Source organism: Bacillus rossius, chromosome 5 (genome assembly GCF_032445375.1).
Source record: "Bacillus rossius redtenbacheri isolate Brsri chromosome 5, Brsri_v3, whole genome shotgun sequence".
Taxonomy (NCBI): domain Eukaryota; kingdom Metazoa; phylum Arthropoda; class Insecta; order Phasmatodea; family Bacillidae; genus Bacillus; species Bacillus rossius.
In genome coordinates this window covers 49,208,576-49,226,011 of record NC_086333.1, presented here as the reverse complement: position 1 = coordinate 49,226,011, position 17,436 = coordinate 49,208,576, and the positions used below count along the sequence as shown (strand labels likewise).

The 17,436-nt window shown below is 36.4% G+C and overlaps 1 protein-coding gene across 7 annotated transcripts in view; it reads left to right on the top strand.

Annotated features, from left to right (window-relative positions):
• The window catches only part of LOC134531781 (nuclear receptor coactivator 7), a 667,626-nt gene that overhangs the window by 500,141 nt on the left and 150,049 nt on the right, over nt 1–17,436 (top strand). For all 7 annotated transcript variants that reach the window (XM_063367692.1, XM_063367693.1, XM_063367694.1 and 4 more), the window contains 3 exons: nt 265–1,267; nt 4,984–5,117; nt 15,842–15,987. In XM_063367692.1, coding sequence (XP_063223762.1) covers nt 265–1,267; nt 4,984–5,117; nt 15,842–15,987 — 1,283 coding nt within the window. The remainder of the gene's footprint in view (nt 1–264; nt 1,268–4,983; nt 5,118–15,841; nt 15,988–17,436) is intronic.

Here is a 17,436-nt window from a genome sequence, read left to right as displayed (position 1 = left end):
CACACACACACACACACACACACACACACACACACACACACACACACACACACACACACACACACACACACACACACACACACACACACACACACACACACACATATACATATATATTTATATATAATCACATAAGTTTTGTGTATCATATTTAATTTTTTTTTTTCATTTTAATTGTGTATGTTATGAATAAATATCTTATAAAGTGTTACCTGCTTAACATTTAGCCTGTCAAAGTATTACTTTCAAATTCTTTATTTTCAGGCCAGATGCCCCTAAACCAGAAATTTACCATGCTAAGGACAGTCTGAACGCTATGTCAGATTCTACAGACACATTGCTGGACTCCACTTGCCCAACGGCAGCAAACGCCCCAAATTCACCGGGCAAAGATTCTCTTCTAGTCAAAGACGAAACTTTTCCAGAACTGGCTCCAGCTCGATCTTCGCCGGAGTTCGACAACGAAACAGAAGACAACGAAAGTGTGTGTTCGTGCACTGGTAGGGACAGGAGAGATGGTGATGCGTTTCCCAAGGCCTTTGACCGCGATCTTGTCACCCCCACAAACCTGGTGCAGTCGGACAGCGAGGCTTCCACTTCAGAGCAGAAAGACAGTAGACAAGTGTCTTTCGAGTCGTGTTCCTCGAACTACCAGAAAACTGACGTCGATGGCGTTTCGAAGACCGACTCTGAAAAAAGCGAAGATCTGGAGGAGGTGATCAGAATCGATGCGGAGAGGCGCAAGTCATGCATCGATCATCACTGGTCGATACCTAGTGTTGATCGTTCGCTAGATAAAGAGACGGAGAACATTCTGACAGAGGAATGCAAGAAAGATGCTGCGGATGGCTCTGGAGACGAGACGGAAAGCGGTTCTCTGGTGAAGCTGAGTTGCCACGACTCTGGGATAGACATACACGAAGCTGGAGTGTCTGAAAATGTTGGGTCCCAGGCTACAACTTCGACGGGAGATGCGGACGAACTCGACCTTAGTAGCATCGTTCCAGTCACAAAGAAGGTCTTTTCCGACGCCGACATAATCAACGGTGCAGGTTTCGACTTTGTTCCTCCGCTCACGACAGCCGAACTCAGTACGATAATAGCTCAAGAATCCACAGACTCTTCACTTACAAGTGACGGATCTAGAAAGAAGACATCTTCAGTTTCATTCAGCCTGGATTCCAACCAGGAGGGCGAAGGTTCTGTAGCTGATAAAGATAGTGGTGGAGAAGAAGGTTTAGAAAAACACGAGACACGCAGAAATAAGGTGAGTTTCAGAAAAAATTGCTTTAAGTAGTGGCAGAAATCATAGATAAAATTTGTATCTTGCAGTTTTAATTAATTCAATTTTTTTCTTCACAGGTGAACTTTTTTTTTTTATAGTTATCTGTAGTGCTTTTAAACCAACTGTGGGTTTCTAGGGAGGATTTATTTGTGGAGCTTTGATTCAACTTCTCTACTAGTACTTAAGTTACACTTTACTTTCCTTGATACTTAAGCATAATTTATATGTTAGGAATTTTTTTCTTTCCCCCCCCCCCCCCCCCCCCAAATTTAAAGGAGGAAAATACGCACAGAAGGATGCCATGTTAGTTTCACATGGTTGCTACAGTACGGGAAAACCTGGAAAAGTCAGGGAATTCCATGTACTCTAGAAAAGTCAGCAAACGAAAATATTTTTGTAATTTACGATACATACTATGAACCAACACACTTTCCCCCATGCTGTTGAAATATAAATTTTGTATGTTTATTGAGAAAATATTTCTTTCTCCTGTAATTTTTAATTCTGTCATCACAAACACAACAGACAAGACAACATTTAACAAACCACACCAGACATCGGATGATTAAAAAAAATGTAACGTATGAGGCTAAGATGATTTATTGAGAAATTTGGATTTGTACTGCAAAATTATTCACACTTTTTTTTAATATTCGGCAAATAATCAATTATTATGATTTTAAAGTATTATTATTTTATTCTATGTATGTAACCACATCAACAAAAAAACTTCTAAACTTAAGATTTAGTGGTTTAAGGAAATGCATTGCCAGGTATTTTTTTTATTTTAAATTTTTTTTATCAATTTTTCTTTGACTCTACAAGAGTGTGAAATTTTTTTTTAATTGTATGTTAAAATTTCATTAGAAAAATATTTGATATATGTGAATATTGCGATATTTACTTCAGATTTTGATTCGAGTGAAAAAAAAACACTTTGTAGAAGCCTGATCATAAGTTTTCATTTTATTGGTTTGTGTGAATAGACTTATCAGCATTTTGAAATATCAGAAATACTGTACTTTTTATGCACATTTTTTATCTTAACCGTATCATCTTTGCTATTTTAAGTTTGCAAAATATCAGCATTACAATTACTTTTTTGATATTTGTGAGCACTTTATAAATTTAACCTTTTATAATTATGTTGTCACGGCCGGGGGTTGTTCGGACGGCTTTAAGGTAGTATGTTAGTGGGCGCCACCACGTGGTGAGGCACGTGGACCCGGTGAGACTCCTAACTAGGGGCGTGACGTCGCCCGTGTGAGGACATGACTCGTTTCCCCCGCGCATGCTTATAGAATAGCCTGACCTCAGCCCGCCCTCAGCGTCGGGCACGCTATGCTTAGGCAGTGGACTCTTAGGGCGTCCCACACGCCCGCCGATGAGGGTACACACGTGGTCAATTAAAAGAACAACACGAGTTTGGAGCTTTTGTGGTTTATTAGCCCCTGTAGTAACAGGGGGCTCGCACAACACGTTACATCTACTCACAAAAGAAAGCTGTTCAAAAGCCTTGCGGCGCGATCAGTTTAGATGAGGGCCGGCCACCACGGGGCCGGGATGTAAGATTCGCGTTTATTCAAAGTCCCGCAAACGGGGTTAATATATTTAATTAAACACTCGGCCCCCGAGGTAGGCTCCGAGGACGAACAAAAGCGATTAGGATTTAAAATTACACAAAAGAATTACCAGATCAGCGGAAGCAAAGTTGAAGTCCCCGGAGTGCTGGGAACGTCCTACCTAGGGTAGCAATGAGAAGAGACCGGGGTGAAAAATGGCCGCCGTGGTAGCAAGACAGTGGCGCTGCGCGCCGAAACGGACAGTACCGTTATTACAACTAGACCGCGCCGTGGCCGATTTAAGAAATACATAAAACGTACAAACGTTTCTTCACATTTAACAGTAAAGCTACATGCACTGCAATTACATAATGTTCAGTTAATCAAATATTAAATATAAAATATAATATTGTCAAATAGCCTTCGGCAAGTCTGCGTTATAGCGGCCAGCTAATATTTAGGTGGAAGAAAATTGAAGGGAATACTGTTATTAAAAGCTACATTTACTTAATGGGTTTTTTTAAAAGAAAACAACAAACATGACCCTTAATAATAATCACGGGAGCGAAGCTTTGACTCTACTGCGCCCTTTTCCTGTAGTCCGTGGCGCTCTCTCACACGCACACACACACCCGTGACGTCGGCGGGTGGTTCAAATGCCGAGGAAGGAAGGAGGGTGGTTAGGCAGGTGGTGGCATATTGAGCTAGGACGCAGCCCCGGACGATGTCACTGTGTTAATTCATTTGTGGGCTTACACATATGAATATTAAAAAGTAATGTTTTGGTTCATTATTGACACTTAATTTGTTCTACTTGAAGAATAATTGCATATAGGTGAACCACTCATTAAAAGGAGTACTTGAACTAACTAATTCTAAGAGATGAATGTTCTGAAAAGACATGTCTTATACCAATTATCATATGGATTGGATAACATAAGTGTGTGGAGAAATCTTCCAAAACTATAGTCATGTCAGTAGCCAATGGACAACATTGCCCCCAAATAAATAAGGCTGTATATATAGCTACAGTTTATTCTACATGTTAATTGGCAAATTTTTACAATTCAAATAGACCTTTCAAAGAATGTCATCGGTTGAAATTAAAACTAATTTTATTTCAACTGATTATTACTTTGTCACTGCTAAAGTTTGGCATATCTTAAATTAGTAACTAATGATTCATGATTGTTTCATCTCGGTTTATGTAATATATATAATAATGTTTTCATTTAAGGCTTGGTCACACTTTCCTATAATTTATTATTATTGCTAGTAATTAAACTTTTCCTATAAATATATCTTGAATGTTTTTTTTACAGGTATTTACTAACTATATTATAGTAGTAAAAATGAAAATTTACATTAGTGTTTATATTGTCATTTGTGTGATCTTTCACAGCTCAAAAATATTGTACACTAAATATCTGTTGAGAAATTTTGTGTACCCAACAACAAATGCAAGAAAGCTATTGGAATAAATTTATGGAAAAATCCTTAAACTAGTAATGACAAGAAAATGAAATAACCAACTCTACACGTGAGGTCGAACCTTAAGGGGGGGAAAAAATTAATCTACATTGTTTCTTTTTAGTGCCTGTGCATATTTTAAAGCTACAGATGAGGTTGTTCCCAACACAAAGTTGATTTAAGTTAATGTACATTTAGTATATTTGCAAAACATTACGTTAAGATGATATCCACTCTCCCAAGCTTCCTTTGTACTCTGGGTAGCTAATGGTTAGTTAACAAGATTAAGTTGGATCAGCAAATGTCATTACAATTCACTTGGTCTAAACAGACTTAAATTAAAACAAAAATTTGATGTTGGATGTCAAGGAATAACATTTTAGGGCTTTGAGTTAAATTATATCTTAATTTTTTTTTTTACTTCAAGAATATACTGGCAGTTTGATGTTAAGTTGTGTATTGATATGCATTTTGGTGTTGTGACTTAACATTTAGGTTTACAGATAAGTTTTATCGCAGTTTACCATAAAATCTCAACCCTAGTCACCACAGCAGTGTGAAAATTTCTGAAGTATAGGTTTGGCTTTGCCTGATTTGTGTTCAGTTTGAATGTGCTATTTCCTAGGCCTTTTCTGACTGCTCGTACAAGTGTGCCGTTCTGTGCAGATGCTGAAGCGACTGTCCTACCCGCTGACGTGGATGGAGGGCTTAACGGGAGGGGATGAGAAGGACGGCTTGCCAGGACTGCCCGGGATGGAAGGCACGCACCACTCTTCTGTTTTCTCCAAAGTGTTCTCCAGGTAATGGCTGTGTTCGCTACAGTTACTTCAACAAAGTTGGGCTTCGAGTTTTTGATACCTTTCCATTACATGGTCTATTTTCCCGTTGGCCATACATGTATCTGTTCTTGAGGGTCAACCTCACCCACTGTGTGTGTGTGTGTGTGTTGCATTCAAATGTCATTGTATTTTTTTTTTCCTTCAATATTTGCAGATATTTCGTTATAAAAGAATAGCATATTGTGTGATCATTAAAATTTTTGTTGTAGTGGTGCAATTGATGTTAGAATTTAACCCCAAAAAAATGGACGTATGATCTGTAATGATGTGTGTCCGTAACTGTTCACCTAAGTGTATAATTTTTCTTGTTGAAAATTTTTTTGCTTGGTACATGCCACAATTAAGTTATTTGTTATGCCTAATTTTCTGGAATCTGAATCAAAAAGAAAACTTCAAATTCACCCCTGGAATCTAAATCAAATCTCAAGTTTTTAAAACATCATCATTTACAATAAATAAAAAAGTTGTCACTATGGTGTTAAAACATCCAACCCTTTAAATTTTTATTTCTCATACTGAGTTTCTCAAATCAGTACAGATTGGAATGCTATTTATTTAATGTTAATAGGATGACTACAAAGAAAAATACAAATGGATGTAGTTTAAAGTTAAAATTGAATTGAATCTTTTAATCTTCTCCATCTTTTCCAGTGTTTTTCTTTAAATCTGTTTCCTGAAATCGAAAATCTTTCAAATATTAGAGATTATGGTGTTTGAGGATTTGAGGATTAGACCTGCCCATCTGTAATTAATAATTAACTTAACCACTCTAGGGACTTAACATTATACCCTTATCTTAATTTCTCCGCAGTCTCTACCACTGAAATTTCATAGTTAGCTTATGCACGACGAAAAGACTGCACGCCAGTTCACAGCCTTGCGCTTAGGGGTGATACTACACTAGAAGCATCAGTTAGTGTTGTACTTATCATCTTGCCTCAACACACATACACCCATGACTAAGCGGGTGCCTAACATCTGGAACTAGCAAAAAATCTGAAAACAAACCATGTTGATAAATTCTGAACCTTAACTCCACTATCATGTACATTTTTAACAGGTTTGTGAAGGGAAAAAAGTGATAAATTTATGGTTTTTCATTTCACTGAATATTTCTTAGCTTTAATATATATATTTACTAGCTACAGTACCCGGCGTTGCCCGGGCTGAACACAGGGTGAAGTTGACCTTTTTCGAAATCAGATGCAGTTAGTAATTGTCTTCTTAATTGTAGTGTCAAGTGTGCAAAATAATTTATATCACTTTCAGATCCCGACAGACGTTGTTCTGCCAGTGTACCTATAGTTATTTACCTGTATTTATCTAAAAATTGGTGGTCTGTATGTTGTCTAGACTGTATAAAGCACTATAGAAAAAAGCTTAAAAATAAGAGATTACTAATTATTGAAAAGATTCCATTATCTAGCTAATGCTCGGCCTGCATTGCAATGCCTCATTCATTTTTTTTTGGTAATATTTTTGAAGTAGTTACAAATATACAAATCATCTATCTATCTCTAAATATATATTTATCTCTATCTACATATATATATATATATCTCTATGTATCGCTCTATCTTTATTTATCTCTTTATATCTACATATATACCTATATATAATTCCCACTATCTCTATCTCTTCTATATATAAATCTCTATATAGCTCTATACATATATATCTCTTTATCTAACCCATTTCATTCTCTATACCTCGCTCTATCTCAACTTCTCTCTGTCTCTCTCTATATCACTATATATATATATATATATATATATATATATATATATATATATATATATATATATATATATCACTCTATTTGTGTCTCTCTTTTATATTTAAATAAATTGTGTCATGTGTGCGCACTTATACAACAAAAACAGACGAAGTGCCTATATAATATGAAATAGACACATTTTTTGAAATGATTTGTGCTCCAACTATTGCAAAATAGTTATACCATCTCAGAAACCTTCACGGGCATGCGCATAATAACTCACCAAAATTTAATAGCAATCGGATGAATGGTATAGGAACGCATACAGCACAAACAAACGAAAATTAGAGACATGACAAACGCATCAAACGATGGTGCGTTAAAAATTCAAGGCAACTAACTCTATCTATTGACGAAGTTAAGAACAAAACTGTTATGAGCACCTTTATTTTGCTAGCTGCTGCAAGCTCCACTAAGCGGGCTGGTCTCACCAAGGAGAAAAATACAAGTTTTCCAGACCTTACTATGTGTATGATCATGTGGCACACAGAGAAATGACACTCGCTCACTGTTTGTATGTCTATGACCTATGATTTTTTCTGTTATAAAATGAAATTATCACTTTTTCACTCCCTTAGGGATGGAATTTCATATTAATTGTGGTCTATGTGTTAATCCAGGTAATGAGCTCGCTGTAGGCGGGGAAGGTTGATCAAGTGTTAATTGATTGGCTATCGATCGGGGTTGAAAAATATAAAATTCTATTAAAAATTCGGGGTTGGTGATATAAGGGTGAAAATTTAGGGTTGCATGTATTTTTTAATGCCACATTATAAAAAAAATTTTGTCCAAAAAATAAAAAAAAATGTTAGGGGTGGACAACCCTTATCACTTAGTGGTATGAAAAATAGATAGTAGCCGATTCTCAGACCTACTGAATATGCATACAAAATTTGATAAAAAACGGTCAAGCCGTTTCGGAGGAGTATCGTAACTAACACTGTGACACGAGAATTTTATATATAAGATTTGCTCAAATAGCAATTAAAAAATAATTTTGTAGCTTTTTTTGCGTTAGAGATGGTTGTGATAATCCCAGCCTAATTGAAGTTTATTGATGTTATTAAGAATCGGAATTGATAAAATAAAAAGCTTAACAGCTTACATTTTGTTTCTAATGTGTGGAAGACCAATTCATCCAACTATGAATATGGATTTCTTTATTTTTATTGGACAAATTTTTAGTATAGAAAACTTTAAATAAAGTGACAAGTTCTTCCAAGGAAAATTTTCTTAATCATGCATATTATGGTATTAAATTAAGGTAGGCTATATACTTTTTTATAATGTACTAAAAAAAACACTTTCGGGAGTGTGTTTTAATGCCTTTAAGGGAACAACAGTTTAACCGGCCAAATCATCTGGATCTCAGACCAAAGTGGCCGGTCAAAAGTGAGTCTATAGTAGTTAAATTTGCGAAGGTTTGAACTAACAAGTCGAGTAGAGTAATTTTTGCATATACCAAAAAATTTAGGAAGTGGAAATGTTTTTTGTGAACCAGTGTGATAAGTTTCTATCCTGCCGATTATAAGTATTCGGCAGTGACCTGTAAAGACTCTATGATGCCCAGCATTCTCTTGTAAAAGTTATATTCTTAAAAGGTTAGCTAACATCTTTTTAGCATTTAGAAATATATTTTTTCAAGCAATTATTAGAGCCTGTAGGTATTCCTCCAATATGGTGCTAAGAAGTTCGTAGAAATAAAGAAAAAATTCAGAAATTACCAGCAAATAAGATTGGAATTTCATTACAGTTCGACGATCTTAAATTTGCAAATCATCCTAACATGACAGGGCCTAACATCACTGTTGCACAGTGTCTGCACATCTAGTGGTACATATCCTGCTGTTGCATGAAGAATACTGTGTGTATGTGTGAGGGGGTACGGGTGTTTGTATGGGGGGGTAGGGGTGTTTGTGTGGGGGGGTAGGTGTGTGTGTGTGTGTGTGTGCGTGTGTGCGTGTGTGCGCGTGTCTAATGAATTAATGTAATTAAATTATCCTGAAATATTTGGCTACAATAAGCTGGGTGCATGAATAATTTACAATAAACATTAGCATTACTAGAAAGAAACCCCAAAATTTAAATCTATTTTGACTTCCCTTATGCTCCAAAAGGAAATATACATCTGGCACAAAACTTGTAAAATACTTGATGTACTGGCTTAAAATATACAAATAGCCTACCTACTTTAAAGCCACATTATTTTTAAAGCACACAATTAAAATAAAACTCCATTAAAAAATTTACAAAAAATCCTTATACCAAATTAGAGGCCTCCTATTTCTTAATTTAAAAAGTTTTGTGTTTACAAATTATAACACACTGGTCTATTAACTTATTTGGTCAGTGTTTTTCCGCCTAAATAAAGGAATGTATTTATTCTCTGAGAGGAGGGGGTTTAAAACACACCAGTATGAGTCTTTTGCACTTTCAATTGCAATAGTAAAGTATGGGGGCAGCGATTAAACAGCTCCGAGGCTCTTCCGGAGCTAAGTGTTTGGTGAAAAACACTTATGGTTTATGAAGTCTTCTGCTCTCTGGTTTCGAAAAGACCCTTAAACTAAGGCATTATGCCTTTAGACCCTTTACTGCAGTCAGGTTTGTCTCCTTGTAAACCAGCCAAAAAAGACTAGGGCGTTTGCGAATTTTCGAGCGTCAACTGCAAGCACATCATAACTTGTTGCACAGCCCATTCTAACATGAAACACATGCCCATTAAGGTTTATCAAGAAGACTCCAGTTCCCTTAAAACTTGTCCGGCAGCAACACGAAAAGCCAGCAAGTTTGTAGGCTGTATTAAAACTGCATGTGCAGCGCGAGCGATCAGGTATTCACGCCGACCGGGGAACGACTGATTGACAACTCCCTTGTCCTCCCCTCGTTTCATTTCCCCTCCTCTATACACGAGTGGTGGCGGGACGCTTACAAATTAAAGTTCAACACTCATTATTAAGGTCTAAAATCTTTGCAATAGAAAATATAAACATTAAAAAAATATATACTAAATAAATATATTTATAAACTATTACACTTTAATTTTAGTCTAACCATACCTTTAAATTTCGTAAGTTTTCCAGAACATTTTGATGTCCATGGTTGTGTTAAGCCAGCTTAAAAAGAAATACAAAACTAAATTAAGTATTAATAAAATTAAACTAAAAAGCAATGTAGAAAATTAATTTAGACACCTTTTCTAAAGCATTAGAAAGTTACCTAAATAACAAAGTGGAAATAAATTTAAAAAAAAAACAACAGAATAATTTAAAAAGGGGAAATATTAGAGCGACCAAAGCGACAGCAACGTCTCGGAAGTTAACCTCATTTTAAAATGCTATTTTTTTTTTATATATGCTGGAAACTACTGCATGCATTTCTTGTAAGGTTTCCTGTCGGTGTAACATTTAAATTAATTTGTTTTTTGAAAAACTTGTTACTGATTTTTACTGGTGTTATGTTTATTAATAAATTAAATAAAATGAAAATTTTCAGCTTTGGTGAAATAAAGGAGCTATTTACTCTATTTATCAGAAAATGTTGGGAGATGCTGCTAATATCCATAGAATTTTCATGCTGCATTATTGACTAACATCTCGTAATTTGTTTTTTTGCTGTGTTTAATTTTTTGTCTACATTCACTGGATGTGCAAGAGTGTTTTGATGTGTTCAATATGGAATTCCTCCTCTATACATTTTTGTACGATGTGTACTACTCTGTCCAAGTTAAGAACCATGATTTTAGTTTTCCTTGTAACATTTGGTAAGTAACAAAGTTTGCTGTGCCAAAATACTAAATATTACTGACTTTACCAAGGGAGGTGGCACAATGGTAAGATAGGGAACTTGATTTTAAGCAAACCTTGGTTTTAATATCACCCTGCTTTTGTGTTTTTTTAGTGGTTTGCATGAATCACACTAGGAAAACGGTGGAGTGGTTTGTTATGATAAAGAGTCCTTGTCCTTTACTAATTTCCTTTATTTGTGACTGTTTTGTGTGTCTTTAATCAGCTCATTGGCACAATGTAAAGGGTTGATTAAAATGATCCTTGCTTGGTTTGAGGTTGTTTTCTAACATAATTGTGTGTTCATCAGCGTTTGTCTTAACATGTTGGTTTGCTCCTCCCTGCTGCTCCACGCCCCCTCCCCGCCCCCTCCCCGCCCAGTTCCCCTATCAACCTGGTGGAGTTTGGCACGGGCTTCTTCTCCAAAACCCCGAGTGAGGAGAGTAGCAAGTCCCCCGGGCCCTGCGCCCCTCCCCCCACCCCGGCCTCCTTCTTGACGGAGCCCGACTCGGAGCCGGCGGCAGAGGTCTCTGCGTTCTCCGCCATCGCGGACACGGCAGGGGCGATGCTTAGTGGGGTGGGGTAAGTGGCGGCCGCCGCTCGCCGTCCGTGGTGAATGTTGTCTGTGCTGTCTCCCCTCGACTCCTCCCACTTCTTCTTCACGTCCAATTAGCTACACTCTTTTTTTATCACAAGTTTCTTCTATTCGTGGATGTGTCTGTGTAGCTTGCATCTCTTGTCCTTGGATGTTATGTTTTTTTTACCTGTGGTTACATTACTCTGCAAATTCCTTTTGTTTAATAATAGAACACATCCAAACAGTCAGTGTACGGTAATTCCTTTTGCAGTTTACTACAACAGTTACAGTGCTGCACACCATCATTTCCGGTGTGTCATATCACAATTATTGTGCACACAAGAAACGCTTGCTCCCCCTACTAATTCTGAATTTCTCTCTGTAATAGTATGGTACACTACTATAATCTAGGTACTTATTTCTTAGCCTGTTGTGATTTTTCTGTGGTCCAGACATGCCTTGAAATACTATGAAAATGCTAAAGTTTTATACAATTAAATTCTTCAAATACAGCTTAGGTATTTTGTTTTAAATTTCTAAGTTAAAAATTTTCAAATTAAATTTTAATATATTTCAACTACGGCACTGCTGATTTGGCTTTCAGAATGCATGTAGTCATTTTTTGTTTGTTAATAGTAGTTGGTGGCATTGCCTGTGCAGGTAATATTTCTCAAACAGCCATCTGCAATGGCATAGGTTAATGTTGTTTTTACCTGCAGATTTGTAAATGTAGAAGCAGGATTCTCAATTTTATCTTCGACATATTTTATCTTTGAACGCTTTCGCCTGCTATTTGTAGTTTGATGCAGAAACCATCACACACATCACATGCCAGTCAGTGTTGTGTAACTTGAATTGGTAGTCGATTGCAGATAATTGTACGGTTAAATAGTGGGTGTGAGTGATGCAGCCTAAGATAGTGCTTTGCCTACTATTAGAAACTATCTAAGAATTATAAGAACTTGGCTTGCAGACAAGCTTATTCTTTTATAGCATGATGTCTACACGTCCCTACACGTCTATTACTGCACGTAGATGTATGTATGTTAGTTGGAACAAGGACATGGCGTCAGGAGGTACTCTGAAGGTGTGACGTGACCTGTGTGGAGGCTAGAACTCAAAGAGCCTTGTAACTACCTGAACAATTACTGATCTGGCATGCAATGAGCAGCTGGCTAACTCCCAGGAAGATCCTACCCAGTGGACTCTTAAAGGCGTCCCACTTGCCTGGTACCAGTATTCGTCGACACGTAGTTAACAACATAAAATAACTCTCAATTAACACTATTTATTTGACAGAATAATCCACACAACTGCCCTGTATCTTGCTAGTTTACAGTTAAAATGCCTCACGGCATGAATAGATATAGGTGACTGTCATAGATTGCGTGTTAATTTCGGTCTCTTTAAAGAGTTCAATATATGTTAAAGCAGTGTGCCTCCCAAGATATTAAGAAAGCATGTGATGTAATTTAAATGCCTAAAACAAAATTACAAGTCTGTGATGGCTAGCGATGAAGTCCTTGGGTGGCATGTCCCACCTCGGGTGGTGAAGGCTTCAGACTGAGCCACATACAAGAAAATGTGACTGACCAGTAAACTTCTCGCCCACGCTGATGACTGTCATGTTGTACGGGATTTTTTCCGCATATTTTAAACTAATACATAAAATGGTTCACATAATTAAAATTTATTATCTCTTAAACTCTTTATATTAATTGTTTTTTTAAATTATAGTATTTGAAACGGTATTGCAGCTGAGGGGTGCATTCAGGAATGCTTTAAGTCCACTTGGAGACAATAGAATTATTTAATTAAAGGTCAAATTCAGCTGGACAGAATTAAACTTTGGAGAGTAAAAATGGCACAAAAAAATTACAATATTATAATCTTATAATGGGAACAAACACTGACTGTAAAAGTGTTTGCTCACCCCTTCTTCTGGGCTGGGGGTGCGCTTTTCATACACAGAATCACCTGTAGAACAAGTCGTGCTATGCACGTAGCCAGAGAAAGGGAGGTTATGGGCAAGAGGTGGGTGGTGGCATATCATGCTTCAGTGTGTGTAGCCCTGTACAATGTAAGGTAACAAGCTACTGTTCCTGTGCTTCCATCTCCAAAGGCCCTAAATGAGTAGTACTGTAAAAGTGTTCATTTGGACAGCTGCAAATAAGCAAAATATACTCCGTAAGGTTTCAGGGAAGACATTTTTTATAATAGAAACAAGACGCTGAACTTATTCAGCGGACAAAGAGCTGCAATTACTACTGCTTGACGTGTTGTAGGTTCTTTGTTAATGAACTGCCACTAGTGACGTGTTAATTTTTTCGAATTGAAAGATTGAAACATTGTTTTACTTTGTGCAAACATTTTTAGCAGAAAAATAGTTTTTATTTTTATTTTTAAATTGCTTGGTTTAAGTACACATCTTCTCATACATACAAATTCTCTAAAGTACATTTTAAATGTACATATATACACTATCAAGTTTTTAGTTACCTACGAGATATAGTAGCTTTTGTAAAATTTAGTTTTGTCAATGATTTTGAATGTATTTATTTATTTGAAAACAATCTCTTGTGTAGTTCTATTTATATGCATCATCCGAGTGTGAAAGAGAACATGTTGTAGTTTCTAGTTTCTAAGACTTCTTGTGCAATTTTTCACTCTAGTTTAGTTGCTTTCATTATGCACTTAAAACATGTGTAGTCTTATGATCCAATTTTTATTGTTGTGTGCAGAATGTTATATTTATCACTTTTTGATTTCTTGAAATCTCTGCTTGAATATGCCCTGTTTTTAACTACCGAGGTTCTAGATGTTTAATACTGTCTTTGCTTTGGTTATTCCTGTTATATTTAGGTGTCTGTTTTGTTATGGATGTTGAATATTGTAGAATAGTTTTTTTTGAGATGTATCCTTCTGGTACACTTTCATGATGTGTGTTTCAATGGAATGCAAGGTGCGGCAGAAAAACGGATGAATTTGAAAAGGCTGTAAATATTATATATCACCTTAAAACACATAAATCAGCATATAAGAAACGTAACATTGCATTGATTAGGTATGTTCCCCATTACATTTCGCAACTTCCACCCGTGAGGTAGAACAGCAGCAAGAGAGCGGCAAGAGGGGAAGGGAAGGTAACAACCATGTTTCCAACCCTCTAGCTCTAGTAAAAAAAATGGAGCGATGGACCCGTCAACAACGCACTTTTGCAGTGAAAGCATGTTATCTGAATGGGAACACTTACGTGTATGTGCGTCGTGATTTTCGTGTGGAGTTCAACATTCATCGAAACTGTCTGGTGCCATCCATAGTCTATTTAAAGAAAGAAGCCAGTAAGACCATAAACACAGCGTACGCCGGAAAACATTGAGTGGGTAAGCGTTTGAAGTCTAAAGAAGTCTACGTCGTTCGGCTCGCAGCCGTAGCTGCTGTTCTGTCGGATGTCCAACAGAATAGTAAGACAAGACAGATTTTACACGCTGATATTCATAACCACCCCTATAAACTTCAAATCATTCAGGCCCTTAACGTCACCGATTATGTAAGTTGATGACATTTTTGTGAAGAGTTTTTAGGTTTAATTAATGATGATTCAGATATCATTCACAATTTATGGATGAGCGATGATGCCCATTTTCATTTGTCTAGTTATGTCAATAAGCGGAACTTCAGATTTTGGAGCTACAGAAACCCTAGACAACAGCATCAGCAACCTCTACAACCTATCATCTGGAATCATAGGGCCCTACTTTTTTGAGGATGATTGTGGGAATGCTCTAACAGTAACTGCACAGAGATACTTAAAAATGTTGCAAAATGTTTTTCTCCACAATTTTCGCAGTACGAACTGAACGCCGAGACATTTTTCCAACAAGACGGAGCAACATTGCACACTGCAAAAGTAAGCATGAACATAGTGAATGCGTTATTCCCTGATCACGTTATTTCCCGAAATGTGAATTTTGCACAGCCCCCACGTTCACTGGACCTAACAGCCTGTGACATTTTCCTATGAGGCTATTTGAAAAGCAAGGTGTATCGAAGATAATCGACCGTAGAAGTATTGAAGAGTTAAAAGCTCGTATCCATCATGATATGGCTCGCATCACACCGGCAATGCTGCAAAATGTAATGGGGCACTTCAGGGTCCGGTCAGAATGTTTGCGGTTGGACGGACGTCATCTTCTAGACGTGTTTGTAGAACACAATCAATGCAAAGTTAAGTTTCGTAAACTCCTTTTTATGTACTTTATGGTGGTGGAAATAAATTTTGGAAACTATGATTACTTTTTTTTTTTTTTTTTTTCAAAATCACTCATTTTTCTGCCACACCTTTAGAAGATTGGATTTTAGTATTGTAAAACAAACTTACAAACTCGTTGTTAGGTTTAGTCTTGAGTTTTTTTTTTTTTTTTAGATACCTGGGTTTTCAGGTTATTGACGACTCGGTAGTGATACTTTGTATTAAAATGTGGGAATAGCGGTGGGAAGAAAGTGGTGAAGTGGAGGGATGCGAGTGTGATGCCAGTGCTACTTGCAGGCGCTCATCCGTCGGGACGTTCATCAGGCCGCACCCACAGCCCAGCGAGCCCAAGACCCAGACGTTGAAGGCGCCTGCGCCTAAACTGGACTACCGCAGCATGGTGTCGGTCGACGACATGCCAGAACTCTTCGTCTCTTTCGACAGTAAGTGTTCTTCTGTTGTTTTTTTTCAGTGGGCCGCAAGTTCCCTGAACTTTGATTCATTGTTAGAACTGTGTCTAGCTGCGAGCATGACATTTGAACACAACATCTCGATATTGGCCCTAAGTAGTGGTAATGGTATGATTCATATTGTTATTATTTATGGTGATTTGTTTGCAATCATACATGCAAGCTTTTTATTCCCCACGTGATTCTTTTTGACAACATTTGTGTGATGGAATGATTAGAAATTTTAAAATAGTTTTATATTACAAATAACTCTTAATTTGTTTTGTAGCAATCAGTATTTTTTTGTTACACACCCGCCTCACGAAGTAATAGTGTCAGATTTCCAGGGTTTGGAAGTAATTATGTCAATGAATTGGTCCATTATTTGAAGTAGTAGGGTCGTAAATTCTAAAAGTGCTCTTTTCCATCTGCGTGAATTGTTAATGAGACATTATATACAATGTAATGAATTACTAATATGACATATCAAGAAAAGGATAGCTTACTCATTCCTTTATAGTTGTTTGGTACCTTCGACATTTATTTGAGCCCGATCAAAATAGTAGAATGATTTCTATTATCCAGAAATATTTCAGACACCCATGCTAATGTTTGTATTGCCATGTCCTGCAAGTCAGCTCTCGGCAGCAGCCCAAGTGAGAGAACAGAAGATTTCAGGGCAAGTTTACCTCATGTTTACCATTTGGATAGTAATTCGAGTATTATGGTTGAAGACATGCATTTAATAATAAACAACAAAGCTGGGAATAAAATTTAATTTTTCTTGTTAAAAGAATGTTTATTTTTTCTTAAATTTTCTTAGATGTTTAAACATAGTTTCTGTGTTGATATCATTTGTTTTAATTTCAAATATTTTAGCACCTACTAATGAAATACGTTTGCACAATGCCTATTATTTTAATGCAGCCTGTGAACTTAATTTTTCTTTTTATTTTAGGATTTTTATTTTGAAAGTGTTATTCAGACATTTATACAAATGTGCTTTGACTATATTTAGCCCGTATAATAAAATTATTAAATTATTTTTATGGGAACAGTATCTACACTGAAATAGTAGTTCATAACAGTTGTTAGATAACAATTTATTTTGATTTACCTACACTCTTATGAAAAAGTAAATGATTGTTTTGATTAGTGCTCTATTTTCCTGGAATAAATTTGGGCATTACTTCAAGGGGCAGGTGTATTCAAATAAGATAGTTCTATTATTTTATTTCCATACAAAATTTATACCTTGAATATGCAAACATCCAAATTTTAAATTATTTTCATTTTATTGACATTTGTGGTGATACATGAGAATTATTCATTTATATAAATATTTTTAATATTTTACCTTTTGATAAAAGATTTATAGATTTTGAGTTGTTTAAAAGGCTTAATATGACAGTATATATGGCACTAAGTTAATTATTATGGATT